Raw genomic sequence first — 23,766 nt, forward strand, 5'->3', positions numbered from 1 at the left:
AGCATTGCTTGGCGGAAAGAACATGGGGTACAGCCAGGATCAGTCCCAGTGCATCCCGTTTTCCTCATCAGCAGAATGGAGATAAAATTAACCATCTTGCAGCGTTGTTTCGCTCCTACAGGACTGTAACTTCCCTGAAGGTAAGAAACAATGTCTGGTTCATAATTGTAGCCCAGTACTTAGCACACTTCTCAGCAAGCAGTAGGTGTTGAATTAATATTTGTTGACTAGGGACTTCCCTGGCTGTCCCGTGGTTAAGACTCCACCCTTCCAATGTAGGGGGTGTGGGTTCGATCCCTGTTCAGGGAACTAAGATCCCACATAGCGTGGCAAAAAAAAAAAAATTTGTTGACTAAATGATTTAGAAATAATAGATGCAAACTACCTGGCATCTGATAGGTGCCAATACAGTGTGTCTATTACTAAAACTTAGGCGATAGCAATAGAAAAACTTTTAAGGCATCAGAGAAATCTGTTGCTTATAACATGGTATATATATTTTAAGAAAAGTGTTTTGAATCTGTATTCTCAATTCATAGTACTTAGAGATATGAAGTGGTAGTATGCATCCTTCAGGTTGTTTGGTTTCAGAAAAATCTCAACAATTAATTCAGTGTTGTTGTTTTGGTTTTCAAGTTTTAACTATTGTTATTTGCTCCTGATTGAACATAACCCAAAAGTAACAAGGCATTGAAAAATCCAATCTGAAACAATTGAGTTAATTGTAAACAAGTGTGCAATTACCAGGGCAGATTCTGCCTCTAAATGATGCTAATACTTTTCAGTTGTGCTTTAAATGCCTACTTATTGCGAATAGGTGAAAATGTTACAACAGGGACAAAAATCCCCTCGTCTACCTACGGTGTGTTGTTTGTGGAAAATACCTATTTTTTTCCACTGGCAGCTTCACCTCAGTGTTGTAAATAGCATTGACTTCTCCTGCCTACAGTTCACCAGGGCCCTCAGTAAGTTAAACTTATATAATGAAAGGACTCATGAAGGTAACTAATCTTCCATAATATATGTTTTATTTCCCAAATAAAGAAAAAAGGGTCATGACTAGGAAAGAGCTGTTTGTATATTGTTAATAGGAAGTATTTTCAAAGCTTGTTTTGAGATGCCTTACTGTAACCCTTCTAAAATCAGTTTCCCAATTTTCAACTATATGGGTTAAATTTTATTCTTTGATATGTGGTAGAAGGCTGTAAGCAGTGAGGTGCGTTTCCTTTAAATGAACAAAACTCTCAATGGCATGATTTAACACCAAGCCAGTGTCCCTCAAGTTGAGTTGAATCTTTTTTTGTTCCTTTTTAACAATACCTAGATAAACATAAGAAACTGTGTAAAACGTTATAGTCATGAAGATCACCAAGAAGTACTTAGTGAGAACTTATTATGGGCAAGGGGCTATGCTGGTTATATTGAAATCTAAGAAAAATCAGACACTTCCTCTGGCCTCAAGGAGTTCCCAGCCTAGTGAAGTAACTAGGGCATGCACATCAATAGATGTAATCCAAAGCAAAAGTGCCCAGTAACATAAGAAAGGCCCAGAGAAATGCTATGAGAATTCAAAGGGTAGAGATTTCTGGAGGGCACATGGGGATGACAAGTAGCAAAAGTCTGTTAAGTTCTTTTTTTTTTTTTTTTTTTTTTGGCGGTACGCGGGCCTATCACTGTTGTGGCCTCTCCTGTTGCGGAGCACAGGCTCCGGATGCGCAGGCTCAGCAGCCATGGCTCACGGGCCCAGCCGCTCCGCAGCATGTGGGATCCTCCTGGACAGGGGCACGAGCCCGCGTCCCCTACATCGGCAGGCGGACTCTCAACCACTGCGCCACCAGGGAAGCCCAAAAGTCTGTAAGTTCTTTGATCAGAAGCTAGCATCGTATTTTGCAACCACACAAATTACTTAATTGATTGAATATTGAATGTAATTCTGCTAAGTGCTGTGGGGAATACACAGATGTAGCCTATAAGAGCACTTGTCCTTAAGAAGTTTATCATCAAATAAGGAAATTGTGAAGGTTAGCACATTCACTTCTTTAATGCTATTTATTGAAAGCCCATCATGTACCTGACACTGTGTTAGGTCCCGGGGCTACAGAAGTGAAAAAATAAGGTCTCTGCCTTCAAGGATGTGTGCAATTTAGTGTAGAAGACTGACACCTGTGATGCAGGGTGATCAGCGATGATGTGCTATGTTCAAGGCCTAAGTGTTCCTGGGGGTCAGGAAGGTTTGCCAGATCCAATGCAACCAGTGCAACCCAAAGGATGAAGAGATCTGCCAGGGGACTGTGAAGGGCACGTCTTCCCGGACAGGAATTGCAGCTCTCAAGTGTATGTTTGAGGCATGTTTGGGGCGAGTTTCTGAGGCAACCACACCACTCACATAGGGCTTACTACACGCTGAGCACAGCTCTAAGAACCTTATGGTAACTCATTAGCCTCACAACAACTCTATGGACGTAAGTATCAGTACTATTATTGCCTCTATTTTGAAGGTGAAGAGACTGATACACACAGAGAGAAATCTGCCCAGAGTTTGTTAGTAAGTGGCAAGTCCAGGATGCACGCTGAAGAAGTCTGGTCCTGGAATCCATATTCTCCAATGACAGGTGATAATGTGGGAAAAGGTGGTAGGGAGGACCATGAAGGGCCCTGCAAGCCAGCCTTTTTTTCATTAGGTGATGGAAAGCCATTTAAAAACTTAAAACTGAGAAAATAGGCAGGGTGCTATTACCACCATGACAGGGGCTAGGAAAAGATGAAACTGTGGCTCACAAAGTCCTAATGTGAGGTTGGAAACTGGTAGCCAAGAGAAATTTGGCTCACGTGATGTTTAAAAACAATTTTGGGGAGGAATCACTTGCCAACGTTTAAACATGGAGAAATTTCTTCGAAAAATCTTTATTTCTGTTGTCACTTGGAAATTTGCTGTATGTGGCAACAGTGGGCCCACATTCTGCATGGCAGCAATTGGCTGCAGCTGAGGGAGGCGCCTCCCTTTTAGACAAAGATTTCCGGTTTGCCACAGACCTCACCCCTCCCTATTGTTAACTTAAGCCTGCTGGACTCACTTAGGCTTTCCTTCCTAATCCTTTTAGGCATGTGAGGTCCACACTTCACCCCCCAATGACAAATATCTCTCAGTCTGGGGCTCAGATTCTTCCTGTGTAAAGTGAGGGATTTGCCCTCCAGAATTTCTCACATTGTTCCGATCATAATGAAGACCTAGCATTTTTGATAGTGTTAAAAATACACCTTTAAGACCCTTTCCCAGGAGCTTCAGATTAAGTGGGGCTGGGAAAATTCTCAGAATTTATTTTTTTAACAAGTAAATTCAGGTAATTCTTATTATCAGGGAAGAGAAACACTGCCTGCTTTCTTGGAGTTCTTCCAGCTGAAATTGAGCAGAATCACGCTTAACAAGTTTGGTGCGGGGGCAGGGGCAGGGGCAGGGGCAGGGGCAGGGGCAGGGGCAGGGGCAGGGGCAGGGGCAGGGAGCAGCGAGCAGCTTTCACATCAGTTTCCAGTCTCCCTGATGTTAGCCCACCAGGAGCTGAGGGATACATGTTTCTCTGCAAAGGTTGAAGAGATTCTCAGGGAAGAGGTATAACCAGAACAATTTGCTACGTGTGGACAGAGTTAGAATTTACTAGTTTACTAAGGTGATTACTGTACAAATTACAAGAACTACAAAAGGTGGGAGGTCCACAAACAGGTTGGCTCTTAGCACTGCCTTGAACTGACCGATCAACAGACCTGTTATGGGCCCGACACAGCACTGGGCACTTGGACAAGGAGCTGACAGCATGATAAAAACAACCTGTTGTACAGAGTGTTGCTCGGCATCAGACACAAGGTAAGGAGCTCGGAGAGTGAGTGGAGTTCCTATTTTTGTTATAGCCATTAGCACTTTCCGGCTTATAATGTGCTTTCACATTTATTTATTTATTTATTTTCTTTTTTGCGGTACGCGGGCCTCTCACTGTTGTGGCCTCTCCCATTGCGGAGCACAGGCTCCGGACGCGCAGGTTCAGCGGCCATGGCTCACGGGCCTAGCCGCTCCGCGGCATGTGGGATCCTCCCGGACCGGGGCACGAACCTGTGTCCCCTGCATCGGCAGGCGGACTCTCAACCACTGTGCCACCAGGGAAGCCCTGCTTTCACATTTATTAATCCATTTGATTCCTTGCCAAAGCACCTGAGGCTCAGAGAAGCCAAGAGACCCGTCCAGAGCCACATGGAGAGGAAGGTGAAAATCAAAATTCTACTGTGAACTCCATCTCTCAAAGACACCAACCAGACAGCACAGGTTAACCCGGGAGGCTGAAACTAATTGCATCTAATCTTTTACTTACCCGGTAAATGGGAGAGAGCCCTCGGAAAACTAAAGGAGAGAATTCTAAGAATTGTTCTCTTTCATCCTGTAACCTCATCACAGAAGAAGTGATTTTTGTGTCCTTGGGTACTTTATGCTAACGTATTTTCTACAAATAAGTGTCTGAGAACTTATTATGCAGAAAAGCTGCAAAGTTCCCTAGTATCCCCACTTAATACCTGATTACATCACCACACTGTAATCACACTGCAACCATCAAAATAAGCACTCTGCAAAACGACTCATCTGCAGAAGAGCCTTCTGATTTTTTTGCTTCTTTGTATAACTGTTAAGGACAGAGCTGGCAAAAGATCAAGAATAAGAGTTCAGCAGTTAAGACAATAGGCTTTTCTAGCCAGAAAGAGCTGAGCTTGGGTCCTGGATCCCAGCTAGGGCTTGGGAAAGTAGTGTAACTTTTCTCAGCCTCAGTTATTTCTCCCAGAAAATGGGAAAATAAACAAGGCTTATATCATTGATTTTCTGTGGGGATTAAAGGAAACAATGCAGAGAAAGCAAAGCACTCGGCTCAGTTCCTGGAAGTACTGGATATATGTAACCTAACGATAATTGCATCTCCCATGATAATTACATCTCCCACGAGTGGGTAATTTTCTATGCATGTATGTTATGTATGTATTTTGTATCATTATTCTATGTTTGTAAATTAGAGGGTGACTTAAGTGAAAAAGAAACCCTCCAGCCAACTACATAGCTGAACAGAACTGAATATGGAAAGACATTATCCAATTAAATTGTTAATTTCCACGAATCCAGTTTCTCCTCTCCATTACCATTAACTTAATTTGGTCCTTTATCACCCATTTGGATTATCAGAGCAGTTTCTGTTCAAAATCAAACATTGAGCTCAACTGTGTGCCAAGTTCTGTGCTGGAACTTACTATAGCAAGATGATTATGGTGCAGTTTCTACCTGCAGTCTAGTGTAGGGAGCTGACAGACACAGAGAATTTAAGGTGGTGTGGTACCTTGGCATTTTGGGCATGGTGTGTGTGTGTGTTTAGGGTGGTGGTGGTGAGGAAGCCTTCCAGGAAAGGGTGATGCTTGACCTGAATCCTGAAGCACGGTTAGAAGAGAGGGGAGAAAAATGCGGTGCACGAGGGATTCTTTCAGTCTGTGGTGTTTGCTACAGGATTAACTGTTAAGGAAGGGAGTGGAGAAAGGTAGGCTGAAAAGGTAGACAGAGACCAGCTCATAGAAGGTCTTGTATGTCCTTCTAAGGAGCATGGCTTTGCCCTGCAGGCAATGAGGGGACGCCGAGGATTTTATATAGAAAAGTAAAATGGGCTAACAGTCGTCTATGGTTTACTCTTCTCAGAGGCATTTAATTGCCCAGATCAGTGCAATGGGATTTGAGGGGAGTGTAATGTAAAGGGACAACTGTTCATTGTTCGTGTCTGTCCTGCTCCCCTCCTTCCTTCCATGAACCTTCTTTCTTGTTAGCACCCCTCACCCCAGCCTCAAAAATAGGTTTGGAATATAGGCCTGGCTCATCTTCCTGGCCATGGTGATTGGTGTGGGGATAGATAATGTGACTCAGCTGGGCCAATCAGAAATCTTCCTGAGAATTTTCTGCCAGAGTAGAAAAGTCTGTAGTCTCTTTGCAGTGCCACCAAGCTCATGGATGAGTCTAGGCTTGCTGGCAGCCGCTTGCCTGCTGCGGAGAGTAAGTCAATTAGAGAGTAAAGGGCAGAGGCGACACTTGAAAGCAGAGCTAAATCCAGCTGTACCTGAAGGGAGCCCCATGGATTTTTTATTATGCGTAATTTAATTTTCAACTAAAACTTGGGTTTTAGTTTTATTTGCAACTAGAAGTAGGACTGAGGGATTTCCTGGATGCGAGACTTTCAGGGCCAAAACTGAGACAGTCCCAAGTAAACAGAAACAGTTGGCTATCCTAATACCAGGGGCAACCACAGAGGCTGGAGTCTAGATGGGACGTTTTCTAGTAGTTCAGTCAAGGGGTGATACATGCCTGAACTTGCAGCTGATGAGGAAAGTCAGGGGTGGATTTTAGAAATATTTGGGAAATGAAATAGGCAAGACTGGGTGATCAGATGTAAGGAATGAAGGGGAATTCTTGAATGACTCTCAGGATTCCAGCTGGGGCAATTTAACGATGATACTGATGTCAGTTAAAGTTTTGCAAGGGGAGATGGCTTTAGTCTTGGACACATTTTGTTTCAAGTCCTTGTGTGACTATCTGTTAAAAATGTCCAGTAGAATAGGTAAGTTGGATGCTTGGATAAAAGGTGGGCTGGATGTTTGGATTTGGGAATCCTCAGTGTATACTAACAGTGAGAGTGGATGAGCTCTCCAAGAAGAGAGCAGTGGGTCAAGGATAGAAACCTGGGACTGAGGGTGGGATTTTAGAAGGCAGACATAGGAAGAGGAGACAGAGGGGAAAAATGAGTCTGATGTCACAGAAGCTAGTGGGGCAGAATGGTGAGTTTACAGGAGAGAATAATTCCCACTGTTAGAGGGGTCCCTGAAGCAGAGATTGAAATGTTCCACTGAATTTCGAAATTAAGAGTTCACTGGCTGGGACTTCCCTGGTGGCACAGTGGTTGGGAAACTGCCTGCCAATGCAGAGGACATGGGTTCGATCCCTGGTCCGGGAGGATCCCACATGCTGTGGAGCAACTAAGCCCATGGGCCACAACTAGTGAGCCCGTGTGCCACAACTGCTGAAGTCCGTGCACCCTAGAGCCTGAGCACCACAACTACTGAGCCTGTGTGCTGCAACTACTGAAGCCCGTGCACCTAGAGCCCGAGCTCCGCAACAAGAGAAGCCACTGCAATGAGAAACCTGCGCACCACAACAAAGAGTAGCCCCTGCTCACCATAACTAGGGAAAGCCTGTGTGCAGCAACGAAGAGCCAACACAGCTCCCCTCCAAAAAAAAAAAAAAAAAGAGTTCACTGGCCGTTTTATTGGATGACATCAGTTTCACTCTGTTGGTGTGAGTAAAGCCACACTGCAGTCGATTGAGAAGATGGGAGATGAGGAAGAGAAGACAGGGAAGGTGGACTACTCTTGGGACATTTTGATAAGAAAGGAGAAAAGAGGATAAGCGGCTTCAGGAATAGCTGGAGGACTTGCTGCTCACCTGTGAGACTGATGGAAGTTATTTGCTTGGGTGTGATGGAGACATTTGGATGTGGAAAGGTAGGAAGTTTTAAGAATTCAGGCCAAATGGCCCCAGCATGTTTTTGATGGGGAAGGCAGGATTATTTGCTTGATGGGAAGGAGATAAATAGGGGGGTTTGAGTAGGGTGTTAAAGGTTTGGAATGGAGGAGTTGAACAAGGACCAATAAAAGAATTATAAAATGCTGCTGGAGGCTCAGCAGAGGTTAGAAACACTACTGCCACTTTTTCTCCACTAGTTCATTCTCCTTCTTCACTCTGTCTTTAAGAAAACAAGGCTTATCATGTCAAGACCCTGCTTAAACCACTCTACCAACTCCCTCCCCTTGCCTTTTATAACCAGTAGAAACTCTTAGCCTTTGTTGACTTTACTCAAACTTCCTTCCCAGCCTCATCAACATTCTTCTCCCCATACTCCTGCCACAGAGATCTGTTATCTGATAACCCAGACTTCTTTAGAACCTAGCGTTTGTACACACTTTTTGTGCTGCTGAGAATAACCTTTCCCTATTCTTCACTAACAAACTCCTACTCATCCTTCAAGGCCCAACTGATACAGTGCCGCCTCTGTGAAACCTTTTTTGACTCATTTAGGCAGGGCGACTTCTTATAATAGCATTGATCACATTGCACAGTAATGCCCACCCCAATCCCCACCCTCACTATCTTGGGAGATCCTAGTCTTTTCTGGGTTTATCCTAGGACATACTTAGCTAGTAGGAGCTACCATATTCCCAGGAGGAGCTCAACAAATGAATGAATTCCTCTTTGTCCTGCTTCTAAAAATCAAATGCTGTGTTATTCACATTTAATGTCGAGTAGGGTATTTTTCTTTTTGTAGTTATAACTCATGAGACATTGTTGATACTTTGTTGAAGAACTTTGCTCATTTAATTCTATTAATTGCTTATATACAAAATACCTTTCTACAATTCATTTTTCCTTAAAAATTCTTTCCTTTCCTGATGATGAGTCAGTAGCTGAAGTATCAGGAAGTGATTTTTAAAATATCTTTTAAATATCTATAATTATACTCGGCAAACCCACATACCCTTCTCTGACCCCATACTCTAGACTTTGGTTCTTTTCCTCCTGATTTTCGATTCAAGGAGGAAAATGTAAAATGACTGGGGGTAAAGATGGCAAAAAAGTGACCCGAAGTGAATTGCTCTCCTCTCCCATATTTGTATAAGATTTAAAGCTAGAAGAAATGTTAACAATTACCTAGCCTAAATCCTTCTTTAAAAAATTCCTTTTTTTTTTTTTTCTGGAAACAGGAACAGGAGTCATAAAAGTCTTAAGGTTGCACAGCAAATTAGTGGCAGTCCAACTAGAACCCACATTTCCTGAGTCTAAGATGTTTTTTCTCTTACTTCATACTGACAACTCATGAAAAAATGCAGTTTTTTAAAAAAAGCATATCGAATGCACTTTTGGATCTCTGCGAAATTCCATTTTCTCATATGTAAAGTAGGGATAATAATAGTAGCGACCTCATGGGTTTGTTGTGAGAATTAAATGAATTAAGAGATGCAAAATGCTGAGAATAGTACCTGCCCATAGTAAGTGCCTGGAGTCTAGTACTGTTTATTTTTAAGGTCCAGTACATTAGGCTCTTGATTACTAAGGAACCAGTTTGCTCACTTTACATTACTTAAGTTTATTTAAATTAAAAAAAATTTTTTTGTTTATTGAGTTCACATGCAATATTATGTTTCAGGTGTACCACATAGTGATTCACAATTTTAAAGGTTATACTCCATTTATAGTTGTTATAAAATATGGCTATATTCTCTGTGCTGTACAATATATACTTGTAGCTAATTTTATACATAGTAGTTTGTACTTCTTAATTCCCTACTCCTATATTGCCCCTCCCCCTCAATCACTAGTTTGTTCTCTATATCTGTGAGTCTGTTTCATTTTTGTTATATTCACTAGTTTGACCCCTCATATAAGCGATATCATACAGTATTTGTTTTTCTCTAAATGCACTTAGCATAATACCCTCCAAATCCCATCCATGTTCTTGCCAATGGCAAAATTTCATTCTTTTTTATGGTTGAGTAGTATTCCATTGACTATATTTATATACCACATCTTCTTTATCCATTTGTCTGTTGATGGACACTAAGGTTAATTCCATATCTTGGCTATTGTAAATAATGCTGCTATGAACATTGGGGTGCGTGTATCTTTTCAAATTAGTATTTTTGTTCTTTTCAGATACACACCCAGGAGTGGAATTGCTGGGTCATATGGTAGTTTTATTTCTCAGTTGATTGATTTTAAAATTCCCGAAGTTATTTTGCCTCCCTGCTGCCCCCCCCCCCATTCAAACCATGCTACAGTTATGAAGACAGACTATGGGCTGTAGAATCTAGCTGACGCGGGTGTGTGGAATTAGGGTCTGTACTTCTTAGTTGTTGGATCCTGCATTACTCACTTGACTTCTCTGAGCCTCAGTTCCTCATCTGTAGCATACAGTTAAATAAAGTCTACTTTCCTTTCAAGAGTTGTTGTGAGGCTTAAATGGGAGGATACATGTGGAGTGTCCAGCCCAGTGTCAGTGTTTGGTCCCTCCTTTCCCCAGGGCCTCACACAGATGTCTGTAAATATCGACAGATGTATGAGCTATATTGAAATGTACTTCATTGATGTCAGATCTACAAGGGTTTATCTACAATAAAGCAATTCTAATGCGTTGGCCATGGGAAAATGTCTCAAGGTTAAAAGTAGGAAGGATCTGCTGCACATGGACGATTCTCCAAAGGGATGCTTGTCTTCAGATATACTGTGAAGCTTCTTTACCATTTTTGCCACATCCAAGTACAAGCTGTGCTATTATATACCCACATTTTTGAAAATATAAATTGGCTTACTTTTTACTTAAATCTGTTTTAGAAGGGAACTTTATATCACAACTTGCTCAGTGAGTGACTGCTTTTCCCCTGCCCCCAGCATATCAACTTACAGATCCACAGGGTCTTTGTGATGTCACATGGTTAATGTCCTATGTCAGGACCAGATTTCAGGTCTTTTGTGGCTGGAGCTCTCTCTTCTATCACTAAGCTGTGTGTGTGTGTGTGTGTGTGTGTGTGTGTGTGTGTGTGAAGATGGCATGATTGGATCTAGAGACCAGGAGTAGCAATTTGCACATAGATGTCTCAGCTGCAGATTTAACGTGCAGATTCGAGACCTTCCCATTATATATCTCGGCCAGTCCAATTACTTGCTTTCATTATTGAATAGATTACCTAGGAGGATTTACAGGGTATAAAAATGCTTTGTATGTAAAATTACTTCTCAATACACCTCAAACGTTAACTTCTGCTCCTTTGTGCTAAGCATTGCTCTCTCCATAGTTCTATTTTATAGCATCAGTTGTCTTCTACAGATTAATATATTAAGTCATATAGCATTTCAGGATACATTTATTTGGACTGCATTTTCTTCCAGTGCAGAGAAAATATTGGTTTCTTAAAAAATTAATCGTTGAGGTGAAGGTTCCTGAGACCAGCTGTATATATATGTTTGCCCAGGACTGGCCTATAGCTAAATGGCCTTTAATAGATATGATTGACTCAGATAAGGAAACAGCAATGGGGGAAGCACCTGAAGGGAAACGTTATTTGCTGCTCACAGCGGCAAAGGGGTAAAGTAGCAAGCAGGGCCATGCTCTGAAAGCAAGCTATAGGCAATAGTCATGTCAGGTTGTGCAAAGATGGCTTAGAGCTGATGGCAGGACAGGTTCTACATAGTCAGAGCCGTGAGCCCAAAGTTTATAAATGTAGACATAGGGACTCAAAAGACTGTCCACCTAGCCCCAAGTAAGAAGGCTTATGGTGAATGTCCTTATGTATATGTGTAACATTGCCGATGAGAAGCTGGTCACAGCGCATGTCCTGGAGAGCTGGACCTGCATCTCCACATTTAGCTCCCACATTACCAGCAGGCTTGAGTTCTTTGTTCACACCATTAAGGTTGCATACCATTTCATCTGCCACGTTTACTTACTTAGTCTACCCATTTCAGCTTCACTGTCCTCCATCCCCTTATCCCTACCCAGGTCCCATCTACCACCCCCAAGCCCGTCTTCCAATGAAAGTCACAGGGACTTCTGGTAATTTGGTCTGAGCCAGTGAAAGTCCTGGTCAGTTGCTGCTGCCTGTTTTTCATGACCAACGTGTCTAAATTCTTCAGTCCTTTCCTAGGAAGGGCTGAGTGGCTGTCTATCTTTTGCCCCTACCCTTTGTAGTGTGTGTGTGCTGGTTTTCGGAAGCAGGGGGCAGCTCTTTAGCTTGCCCAGCCCATAACCTTGTTGGCTGCCTTCTCTCTGGCTTTCTGGATGACGTTGTCCCTCCCTTGATCTCTGTGGGAATCCCAGCTCTGGAGGAAGGGACTGGGCAGGAGGCAGGGTACCTTCAACAAACACTTGGTGAATATGAGTCTGCAAGTCTGATGACCTTTCCATTTGTTGTCTGTTTCTGTGGTCACAGCCGGGTCTCAGGATGGGAAAGAGCCTTCCACACATTGTGAATCACTACGCCACTCCTCCTTAACAACTTCCACTGCCTTCCGGCTGCTTGCAGGGTAAGTGGTATGGGAGATGCTCTGCACACTAGCTTTGAGCTCAATTTTCTCCTCCTCCTGTCATTCCCTCCCAAGACTTCATTCCAACACATACAGGGTTTCTTCGTCTCTCAAGACCTAGTTCAAACACCACCTCCCTTGGAAGCCTTCTCAGACTTTGCTGATACGGAGGTAGCCCTCCTTCCCCTGGGCTCTCACGGCACTGTGTGTTCACCTGAGTTCAGGCACTTTGCACATGGTACTATAATTATTAGTTTATATATTGGTTATTCCCACCCTTCCTTGCCCTAGACTGTGAGCTTCTCACGGGCTGGTGTGAGCCTTATTCATCTGAGTGTAATCAGAGCCTGAGTTCCATACCTGGCTCTCAGCAGGTGCTCAGAAAATGTTAACTGAATGAATGCAGGAAAAGGGGAAGAGAATTGGTCTTCTGTTAATTTATTGAGCAAAGTACAGTAGGAAGATTCAAGGAGGCACTGATCCAGTAAAGAGAGCAACAGTGCTTTAATGAAACTTCTTTCAAATCTGTGAACACGTTAGCTATCAAGTAAATGCTTTTATTCTTTCTGCAGAACAGATTTCCAAAGAATAATCACAATGTTTAGGTTAATAAGATGCTGGACAGATGAGTAGTCAGTCAAAGAATGTTATAAAACAACAATTCCATCAACTATATACCAAATGCAAATTTACTGAGACATCAAGAGAATGTAAGTTTATAGTTACATGGCTATAAACAAGACATTATTACAGTAATCAAGTCCATAAAACTAGAAAAAAAAAGCCATATAACAAAAAGGCCTTTCATAAGCTATTAAATGAGCACACACAATAGACAAACCAATTCTATATTTGAAGCAGCATATAGCACCAACATGTTGGCAGGACCAGTAGAGGGGTAATAGGCTGCTGGATGGAACGGGGGGAATCTCCGCCATCATCTACCTCAAGCCCCGTTTTACAGATGGTGAAATGGAGGCCCAGAGAGATGGAGTGCCTTGTTCAAAGTCACACAACACAGGGACACAGGATTGGCTAGACAACGAATGATCCAGGCCACCCAGCTCTAGGTAAGTGTTCTATTTTAACATACAGATAATTCTACTTGATTCAATGTATTTTTTTTCCTATTAACAGATCTACCATAAAAGGTCAATACAAGTCCTAACACACTCTGGTATTATGTTTATTGAGAAAGGACTGACATGTACTGTGATTTACTTCTTGGGACTATATAGCTGTTAAAATTCGGAGTAATCACTCAGATGACACTCTCTTAGGTGCAAACTGACTGAGAAGAAGGAATCTGAAGGGAAAGTTTGGCACATCCTGCACTACCTAAACTAACTACCTTATGCCTCAAAATTACTAAATTGTTGGTATAATTTTTTTTTCTGACAGTTGAAAGATTAGTAAAGCACAGACGTAGTCCCAATAGAGAGAAAGCAAATCAGGTCTTTCCTTTAAAGGGTAAGCATGGCACTTTTCATTTTAATAATAAGGTCAAGAAATGTAAAAACCTGATTCTTATTTAGAAAAAAACCTACAGCTTGTGAACCACCTGGTATAGAAAGTGTTTCTCTAGTTAAAAAAAAGTGTTTCTGTAAAATACTTTGGAGTCATGAAATTCTGTCTAGCATATCTTGCCATGGTCCTGAGGCCCCAATTGGACAGATTCACGACGCGCTAATGAAGATATAAGCATGGAAGAAGAGATCACTGTTAACAGAAGCAGCATTGCAGACAAAGTAGAGTGAACATATTTAAATAGCTTCATAGATATGAAGGCAAGGAGTTGCATGCACATAAGTGATTAGGTGTGTCATTATAGTGGTAGTTGGAAAAAATAACACACACTGGGCATTTGTCTGTCATTATCAAAAACCAGTTGCTGCCGAATAAACTGTGGCTTTACAAGTAGAATAAAGCCTGATAAATAAAAGTGACTTCTGCATATCATATATATGTATACATATATTATATTTTTCTCACATAGATGTCTAGTTATAAGTAAATCAACATTTAGCTACAATTTTTCTCCCCCTCGGGTCCAGCATCAAAGGATTTGATATCACTTTTCTTAAACATACCCTATACCCGGTTAGGAAGTTACATGATTTTCATACTCGTAGCCTTTATGATATCTGGCCAGCAAAAATAAAAATGAAATCTCCTGGGACCTCAAGTCCATTCCTTACCACTACAGGCATGTTAACAAATATACAGCAAACCATATTTGTTTTCTGTTAGGTAAAAGAACATGTTTTAGTACTAAAGCATAAACTACGCTTGCTACCAAAAATGTGTACATAGCAGTATAATAAAAGTAATTTCACGAAAATATTTTGTAACAAGCGACATTATAAATATTTAAAGAAACATGGTAAAAATCAGAGTGAAAATAAGATTAGTGTTCTGAAACTATCAGTAGAAAAATATACTTATAAAAAAAGAATGTCTCATTAAGTGAAGCTGTAAATGTAAAGTTGTCTTATTAATGTACATTTCAAATATCACCTTTTGAAAGGAAAAACCGTTCTCTCTCCAACAGGTGCCTATAATTTACTTGGAAACTGGGCGTTTTGCAGAACTAAGCATAGATGACAAGAGGGTAACAGCGGTGGCGTGATTTCCACGTGGTCCTGGAAGAGTGAGGGCCGTTCACAATGCTGAATAGGCAGGTGACTTGGAGAAATACGGAATATATTTGAGCAGTTTGGAAACAGTACTGCATTTGTTCACCCACAATCAGCATAATGCTCAAAGCTCAGACATTAGATTTTAAAAGGGGCTTGCGCTACAGGGCAGGACTACAGAACTAGGGAAAACCATTGTAAATAATTCCTTCTTGGGGAGGGATCCTTTCTGAGAATATTTTAAATCGTTCATTAGTAGTTGTTTTTAATGAACTGAAGCTGAATTAAAATATCAAAGGTCTAATGTATGGTTTGGGCCCATAAATAAGCATTTTAAAAGACCCTCTCTTCCTCTTTGATAAAGTTAACATACCCTCTGGCCACAGGAGATGCCTTCTTTTGGCATCGCCACTGGAAATTCTAAGGATGTGTGGCAGGACCATCATGCCCAGAGGAAAATCAAGGAGCCCAACACCCAGCTGCTGGAACCGTGGGCCCAGGTAGCGAACCACTGGATCCTAGCCTCTCTCAGATGGTGTGAGGACAAGCTAGGGATGACGATGACGCTGCAGGTATTTGAAAAGAGCTTAAGTAAGTAAGTGTCTGATACCTTTACGTTCTTTCTGTATGTATGTTTCTTCCCCATCATGATCTGCTCACTTGGGGCTGGGAGGTGAACATTACCTCTGAGGACATGCTCTGGTGGCAGAGGAAAGATAGAGGGGAGGCAGAGAAAGTGAGCTAAATCACAAAGTTGGGCCAAGGAGAGCAGCTGTTTTTCACGCATTCCTGCTCTTCTCTTGGCCCGGCTCACGGCTGCTCTGTCTCGCTCCCCTCGTTAGAGTGGAAATTTCAGAGGTGTCTACCCCTGCTCCAGAGAACGTGAGCCCTGGGGCACAGCTGCCCAGGGTACTCCCCAAGGGCCTCCTCCCCTTTTCTAGATGCAGGATCACTGAAGCCCGAAAGCCCTTGGTGAATTAATAGTCATATCATAAAAGGGCTTTTAGTTCAGTTTTTAAATTTTAATTGGCACAGTTTAGTGTAGCCTAAGAGGTCAGCACGATTTCAAGAGGAGAGAGATGCCTTCATTACTCAATGACAATGAATGCAGTCTTCAGGGTGTTCTTTACTTTTTGTACAATAACTATGAGAAAAGAATTTAATTCTACCCACACACAGCTCAAGATAAAGGTATAACTTCTTCTGGAGTTGAACTGATGGTCTGGAGAGAGAGACATTTTAATAGGGAAATAAGCTTTGAGATGTGTATATACAAACACACATATATATATACACAAAACACTCCTCACCCACCTATACTGTACAGATTGGCATAACCCTACTAAGAATATACTATGAGAGAAAGGCTTTAGGACAAGTTATTCTTGGCATTTTAATCGAGACGAGTCCTTAGGTAATTTAGGTCTTAACTGGATCATTCACATATTTGTTTTTTTAAAAGGCCAGACCAACTTTCCTTCAGCAGTAACCCAATATGACACCAGAGTTAACGAATGGAAAACAAGATTGTTATTCTCTATTAATTCATTAAAGGGCATTTTAGAGAGAGGACAACTTGGAAAACAAAGACTTCAGAGTCCATGATTCCAAGTTACTTAAGAGCATTTTAGTTATTAGCAGTGGTTACCAAATAAGCCGAAGGTAAATCTTTTCAAGGAGCTGCTCATCGTTTGCTTTGTTGAGAAGAGGGGAGGAACCACTTCACTACTCCTCTATAAGATGATGCAGGTCTTTTTATCCTTGAAAGGGTTTTCTGAAGTTGGTATCCCCATCAGCAGAGGGTCATTCCTCGCATGTTCCTCGCAGTAGGACATGAGGTCCGCTGATGCCTTTGAAACCTGGTGTGCAGACAGACCAAAGCAAACAAAGAAAATATTTACAGGATACAACTAGAGATGATCATACTAAGTGACGTAAGTCAGACAGACACATACCGTATGACGTCACTTATATGTGGAATCTAAAACCTGGCACAAATGAACCTATCTACAAAACGAACAGACTCGTAGACATAGAGAACAGACTGGTGGTTGTCAAGGGGGAGGGGGGGAGGGAGAGGGATGGAGTGCGAGTTTGGGGTTGGTAGAAGTAAACTACTATATAGGTTGGATAAACAACAAGGTCCTACTGTATAGCACAGGGGACTATATTCAGTATCCTGTGATAAACCATAATGGGAAAGAATATATAAAAAAAGAATGTCTATATGTGTATAACTGAGTCACTTTGCTGTAGAGCAGAGATTGGCACAAAACTGTAAATCAACTATGCTTCAATAAAAAAAAAATTTTTTTAAATATTTACAAACTTGAAAGGTATTTGAATGCTAACCCACTGGGTGGAAGACTGTTGGAGGACAGGATAACCAAAGTATCACTCCCAGATTATCTGTTACTTAAAGAGGGAAAAGTTACTTCTAAATGGAGAAATCTGGCAGATAAGGCCTTCGTTAACCAAGTGATCAAACTGACATCAGATGTCTCTTGGAGTGAGTGCAGAAGACTTGCCACCAGCCAGCTAGTCTTTCTGCCCAAACTTTTAGCCTGAATTTGATCGTCAGCAAACAATCCCATCTAAAGTGAAGGCCATTCTGAAAAGTGAGTGGCCTGGAATCTTCGAAACTGGACTATGTGTTAGATACTATGAGCAGCTGATCTGAATGTAATCCCTGTACTGTGGTTACGCAGAAGAATGCCCTTATACTTAGGAGACAGATGGTGAAGTATTAGGGGCGATGCGTCACGATGTTTGCAAATAACTTGCAACAAATTTAAAGAAAAAATTATGTCAGTTTTGTGAGTGTGTGTGTGTGTGTGTGTGTGTGTAGAGACAGAGAAAACAAGTGGGTAAAATGCTAATAACTGGTGAATCTTGGTAAACAGTATATGGGTGTTTGTTACAACTCTTCCACAGGTTTGAAATTTCTCAAAATAAAAAGCTGGGGTGGGGAGGGGAACAAGAAAAGTGTCTGTGATTCAAAGGAAGGTTGTATCTTAGTTTCTATCCAATAACAAATCGATGAGAATGCAGAACAGAGTTAAAGAACCGAATTATGGGCTCGGAGCCAAAACTCAGAATGGAGCCAAATTCTAGTAGAGCTTCAAGATTTACTGGTAAAGACTGGACTTGGGGGAATAAAAAGAGGGACAAAGCCAGCACGGGAAGATGCAGTACCTTACTTCGGCATGAGTTAAAAATGGAAATACCACACCCTGTTCAGAAGTCTGAGTGGGAGACCCGTTAGAATAATCAGATAAGTGTCCTCAGGCCAGGGGCACAGGCAGCCTCCTGTTTTTTTTTTTTTTTTTGCGGTACGCGGGCCTCTCACTGTTGCGGCCTCTCCCGTGGCGGAGCACAGGCTCCGGACGCACAGGCTCAACGGTCATGGCTCACGGGCCCAGCCGCTCTGCGGCATGTGGGATCTTCCCGGACCGGGGCACGAACCCGTGTCCCCTGCATCGGCAGGCGGACTCTCAACCACTGCGCCACCAGGGAAGCCCTGTAGGCAAATTCTTAACCACTGCGCCACCAGGGAAGCTTTTTTGTTTTTTTTTTTGTTGTTGTTTGTTTTTTTTCAGCCTCCTGTTTTGAAGACAGGTGACTATCTCTAGGCCCAGAGGAATTTATCAGGTGACTGCTTCAGTATCTAGGAGACGGCCATTACTCACAACATTCCAAGGCACTCACCGCCTAGCCCTCTCTGAGGGTCTGGGGGGAAAAGACGTCAAAGTCAGGTGACCCAACAAATGCCTTCTGGTTTCCTCCAGATCTCAACTAACGCTGGCGATACTTACCCTGGGTTGCAGACTGTGGTTGTCCAAGTCTGCACACACTGAAAAACCCACCTTCTCCTAAAAAGGACACCTGGGTGTTGACTTATGCAAGGCCACCTTGGCTGCACTGATAACTCTAGAACACTTCATACATTCCAGAGGGATGACGAGGGTGTTTACAAAGTCCACCTGGAAGCCCTGTCCCGAGGGAGAACACGGTGACAGAGGGGGCTCGACCATGTGCGCTCAGGGAAGGCAGGTCCTCAGGAAATCCTGTCACGGGCTTTAGGTTTTCTGTCCACAGAGAGCCTCACACAGACACTTTGTATCGCCAGTGCTACGTTGAAATGAAAGTTAAGATTCGGAGGCTCTCAGCCGGCTCAGGGAACAGCCTGGCACCTGGCCCAATTACATGGCATCCACCTTCTCAGAAATGTGGCCCGGCCTTGGGAGGGCAGAGGGAGCCGGTCAGAAAACACGTCTGACCCACTCAAGGCTCTTACCTTTATTCTTTCGATGGAGGCTTCCATTCTCAACTGCTGCACGGTCCTTCTTGCCTGGGCGATGTTGTTGGTGCTGGCTGTCTTGGTCGACATCTTCGGTTACGGTTTCACCTGAAATCTGAAGAGAACTTTTCTGTGAAAGGTGAAGAACAGTCATCTTTAAGTTGCTGAGACCTTCATAATGCTTTGAGGGGAAAAGGATGCATTCCCGGTCACCACAGCCTCTTGGAGGCTGCTACCACAAAGCCCCTCCGCAATGGGAGTGGCGGCCTCAGTTTCTAAGCTTGTAATCCTTTTGAGCACCTTCATGAATCTTTCCTCTGCAGAAACCCAGTACTAGTAGTTTAATCCATGCGCCCCATATACAGCATAAAGTAGCATTTTCTAAGGGGAAACAAACACACACACACATCCGTGGTAGTTACCAGGCCTCCGGCCAACGCGGGCCATGCTCCACGTGCAGGTTAACATTACTGCCCTGTACGTTAATAGAAGGTTTGATTTCATTTCGTTTTGGCTCTCTTACCCAACTATTACACTGATACAAATCCTGGCAACAGAAAAGGGCAGAAGAGAGTGCTTCTGGAGAACTCTGCACAAAGGGTGCATTTTTAGGTGCTATCAAGATCTGCAGTCGTTTGGAGAAAGTTAGGCAGATAAGGAAGCCTTTATTGAGGAAAAAGTGGGAACCTTTCAGCTGAAAGACTCTCAATGACAGATCCACAGCAAAAGTCACACAGGATACAGCCTCAAGCCTGAAATATTTAATGGAATTACATCAGCACCTCCCCCCCGCCCCCCCCCCCCCCCCCGCCCCGCCCCACCCCGTTGACCTCTCTGGCTTCATCCTGGTGGCCAGGGCACTGGCTAATCCCACACCCCCATCACATGTTCGTGGGCCTGCCCTCTGCCTCTCTCTCCCAGTGAAAACAAAGGAAACATCCCGGACCTTGAGCTTCGACCGGTCTAGTTGCCCAATGGCATAGTCCAAGGGGAAGGCGGGCTGGGGAAAAGCACTGCCCGGTGCCCCTGCCATATGTGGCTAAGTTCTCTCTCGGCACGGTGGCGGAAGACATCGCAGAGCTGGCAGCCCTGGCAGTTTTATGAGTCAGAGCAGGTGGACAGTAGGTGTGCCTCGCCGGCGCCAGGCAAGGACTCAGCAACGTCTGAGGGCACCGTGGCACCAGCAGCAAACGCAGGCTGACTCAACCTTCTGGAGGGGCCGCGGGTGCACAAGGCATATCTGCCATAAAGGCTTACGTTAGACAAGGCTGCCGAAAACAGCCACCCACGGCGCCTGCGGTGTGCACGGAGTTCTACTGCACTCAGAATGCTGAGTTCAAGGACTCGGGTAGGGCTTGTACCTTCTAAGTCAGAGGCAGCTTTGGATCAAATGCCCAAATAAAACTGTGCTTTTAACTGCGTGCGGAACTTTGAAGTCCAGCCTAATCAGCAAGCTTCATGTTCCTGGTTTGGACCCTACCTCTTCCAGTTACTGAACCTCTATGAGCCCATGTTTTCTCATTTGTCATATAGGGATACTACTGTTTTTGAGGATTCAATTCACTGGTGCACATGCAGTGTTTTGCATAGGACCAAGGCACTCCATACACAGCAGCTGCTATTGAATTTATCCTTGGGGGTCACACCCAGCACAATGAATGGGAATCCTCTGTGTACCTACCTGCCTCCACCTGGTCAATGGGCCTCCAGGCGTCTTGACCGATGGGTCTGGGTGGGCTGTGGGCATGGGCCCCAGGCAATTCTGCTGCACTCTGGTGTCAGGGCAGAATAGAATGGCTGGAAACAGCCCTCTGAGGATTCCCCTAGCATAAGGGAGCCCAAGCCCTGCAGGAAACTGGGAGGAGCCGTAGTGTGTGGCAGGGCACGCTGGCCTTGCCTTGGGCGACCCGGTTACAACACACTTCCAGACAAGCTGCCTCCTCCTCAGATTCCACACTCATCCTGCCCCACCCAAAGGAGAGGCTGAGGGTCTCCTCCCGGTGACTTTGCACACACCCAGCGGTCTGGCCCAGCCCTTCTGCGCTCCCAGCAAGCACCTGTTAACAGAGCCTTTGAAATGGGTCTAAGGCAGCAGGCAGCCTTTCTGCGAACAGTTTGAAGTGCCCTGATTCACAGCGCGCTGGTCCTCGTTTTGTTCCCTGTAGCATGTTAAACTGGGCTCCCCTGCCAGCTGGTGCCGGTTCTGAGGATTGGCCCCCAGCCTTCAGAATGCGAACGTGACACCCTTTCTGAGTGGCCTGTGGTTTCCAGGCTGCACCCTTAGGACTTTCTAAATGTTCCCTTTGCAGGAAAATAACGCCAAGCAGTCTCTTCTTCTCAACCTCTAGGGCATAAAGTTTCCAAGGCCTGAGCAAGTTTTCCTGTAACTGCAGAACATTTCACACACGTATCAGGACTGGGTCAGCCATGGCTCCTCCCACCCATACAGCTGTAAGGAAATAGACCACAATTTGGCTTTAGTTATAAAATGCTTGGGTAGGTCCTCCTAAAATTGGTGAGAAACTTTGCATCTGGTACACGGACGACTTACTTCCTGACTGTATTATAGTCACGATTATAAACAGCCAGCGGTTCACAGTTCATGCTTGCCAGCTTGGGGCTCTTACAGCTTTCCCCACTTCTGACATCTGTGTTCTGACCTGCTCCTTCACAGAGAGCCCCCTCCCTATCCCTCAGATAGCTTCCCGCTCCCTTCTGCTGGGGATCCCTCTAGAAAAAGTTGTACACTGGGCCACTGGTAAAGAACGTAATTTCTTGGGCTTCCCTGGTGGCGCAGTGGTTGAGAATCTGCCTGCCGATGCAGGGGACACGGGTTCGAGCCCTGGTCTGGGAAGATCCCACATGCCGCGGAGCAACTGGGCCCGTGAGCCACAACTACTGAGCCTGTGCGTCTGGCGCCTGTGCTCCCCAACCAGAGAAATCGCGATAGTGAGAGGCCCACGCACCGCGATGAAGAGTGGCCCCCACTTGCCACAACTGGAGAAGGCCCTCGTGCAGAAACGAAGACCCAACACAGCAAAAATAAATAAATTAATTAATTAAAAAAAAACAACTTATGATAACACGCGTCCAATGGAGAAGTCAAATCAAAATCATGTCGTTTTAACTTAAGGAACCTCTTCAAGGAACTCGGTGGGCTGAGCTGCCTCACGTGTACGAAAGCAGGGTCACGGCTGCTTGACGTCTGAGCGGTGGGTGGTGTTTACAGGAGCAGGAGGTCTTGCTGAGGACGTCCTCCCCACTTGCAGCTGCTCTGCATTGCCTCAACAGCTGGGCTGGGGCAGAACCAGACCGAGAGGCTGGGACACAAACATCTCTGAGCCTCTCTGCACCCTCAGAGGGTGTCTTTGGTCTTCCCTCAATGCACGGATGTCTGGCTGTTTGTTTGTGCTACTACTTGGATAAAAAACTTGCGTTATTCTTACTCCAAAAATAGCTTCCAAGACAAACAGCGCCCGATGTATAGGACCTTAGAGCACACACATACTTTCATCTGCATTCGTCTGTGAAGCCTCACTCTCAGCCTGAAAGGTAAATTACTCTTTCATCCTTGTTTTATAGATGAGGCAACCAAAATTAGAAAAATTTGCTCCAAGTTAATCCAGCTCAGAGCCTTGAACTAGCTTTTAAGCCTCTCCACCCCAGAAGCCACACTTCCTATTGTATCAAGGAAAGGATGCAATTCCAATTAATTTGATCTGCAAACACTCTGAACATCACTGAACAGTCTACAATGTGGTTCTCATCAAGGGCGACCTTGACACTCCATGACCTGGAGTTGTGGCCTTGCTGATGGCTTCACGTTTGTGCAACACCCCTTCTGGTGCAGAAGGCCTCTGCTTGTCTGTCTAGTGCCCTGGAAGACAGGTCTCCCCTCTCATATCCATAAGCTAAGTGAGAATGTTCTCGCTGTGGCTATTAGGCAAGGACTGAGGTCGACTTCTGGAGTCACTGGATAACCCACCCAGAAGGGCCCAGGCCTGTGCCTGCCTGTGCAGACACCCAGGTTTGATAAAACTCTGGCTATTGCGTCCGCAGCCTTGTTTCCACTTTTACATGTGGCTGAGAGATTTGAATAAACATAAGTAGTATTTAGCTATTCAAATACTTTGCATTGGTTTTAATGCTATTATTCATCTGAATTCTCAGTTTCCTAGAAATTCCTAGGAACAAGATGTCACTTTAGGGAAATGTGGGCATTTTAATCTTTGTCTAGTGGGGCCTGAAGCAGGGAGAGGAGGGTGGGGATGGAAAGTGTGTCACAGAGCACACTCTGCGGGGAAGGCACCAGGAAGCCCCAGGATCTGAATCACAAGTCGTCATGGCCCGGCCAGTAACTGAATCACTGGAGTGACGCCAACTTTCTGAGCAAACACACCCCTTGTGGCTGTAATGAAAGAGCAGACTGCAAAAAAAAAAAAAAAAAGCCAGCAGGCTACCACTTACCCTCTGATCCTGCCTTCAACCATCAATGTCCTACCCCAGCTCTCTGCCAAAGGGGACAGCAGTCTGTCTCACAGGCTTGTTGGAAAGACAAACCGGAGCGCCTGGCACTGGTGCACCCGGTACACACAGACATGTAACCAGTGCTGGGCCCCCAGGCTGGTTAATACTGAAAACCACGTGTTCAGTGGGAAACAAGGGAAAAATTCAGACAGTAAAAGAAGAGTTTC

The 23,766-nt window shown here is 44.1% G+C and overlaps 1 protein-coding gene across 2 annotated transcripts in view; it reads right to left on the reverse strand.

Annotated features, from left to right (window-relative positions):
* Positions 1-12,564: 12,564 nt before the first annotated feature.
* The window catches only part of GNG12 (G protein subunit gamma 12), a 124,488-nt gene continuing 113,286 nt past the window's right edge, over positions 12,565-23,766 (reverse strand). For both annotated transcript variants that reach the window (XM_060023716.1, XM_060023711.1), the window contains exons 3-4: positions 19,070-19,187; positions 12,565-16,631 (exon numbers count right to left, since the gene is read on the reverse strand). In XM_060023716.1, coding sequence (XP_059879699.1) covers positions 16,506-16,631; positions 19,070-19,162 — 219 coding nt within the window. In that variant the 5' untranslated portion in view covers positions 19,163-19,187 and the 3' untranslated portion in view covers positions 12,565-16,505. The remainder of the gene's footprint in view (positions 16,632-19,069; positions 19,188-23,766) is intronic.

The sequence above is a fragment of the Delphinus delphis genome, chromosome 1, assembly GCF_949987515.2.
Source record: "Delphinus delphis chromosome 1, mDelDel1.2, whole genome shotgun sequence".
NCBI lineage: Eukaryota > Metazoa > Chordata > Mammalia > Artiodactyla > Delphinidae > Delphinus > Delphinus delphis.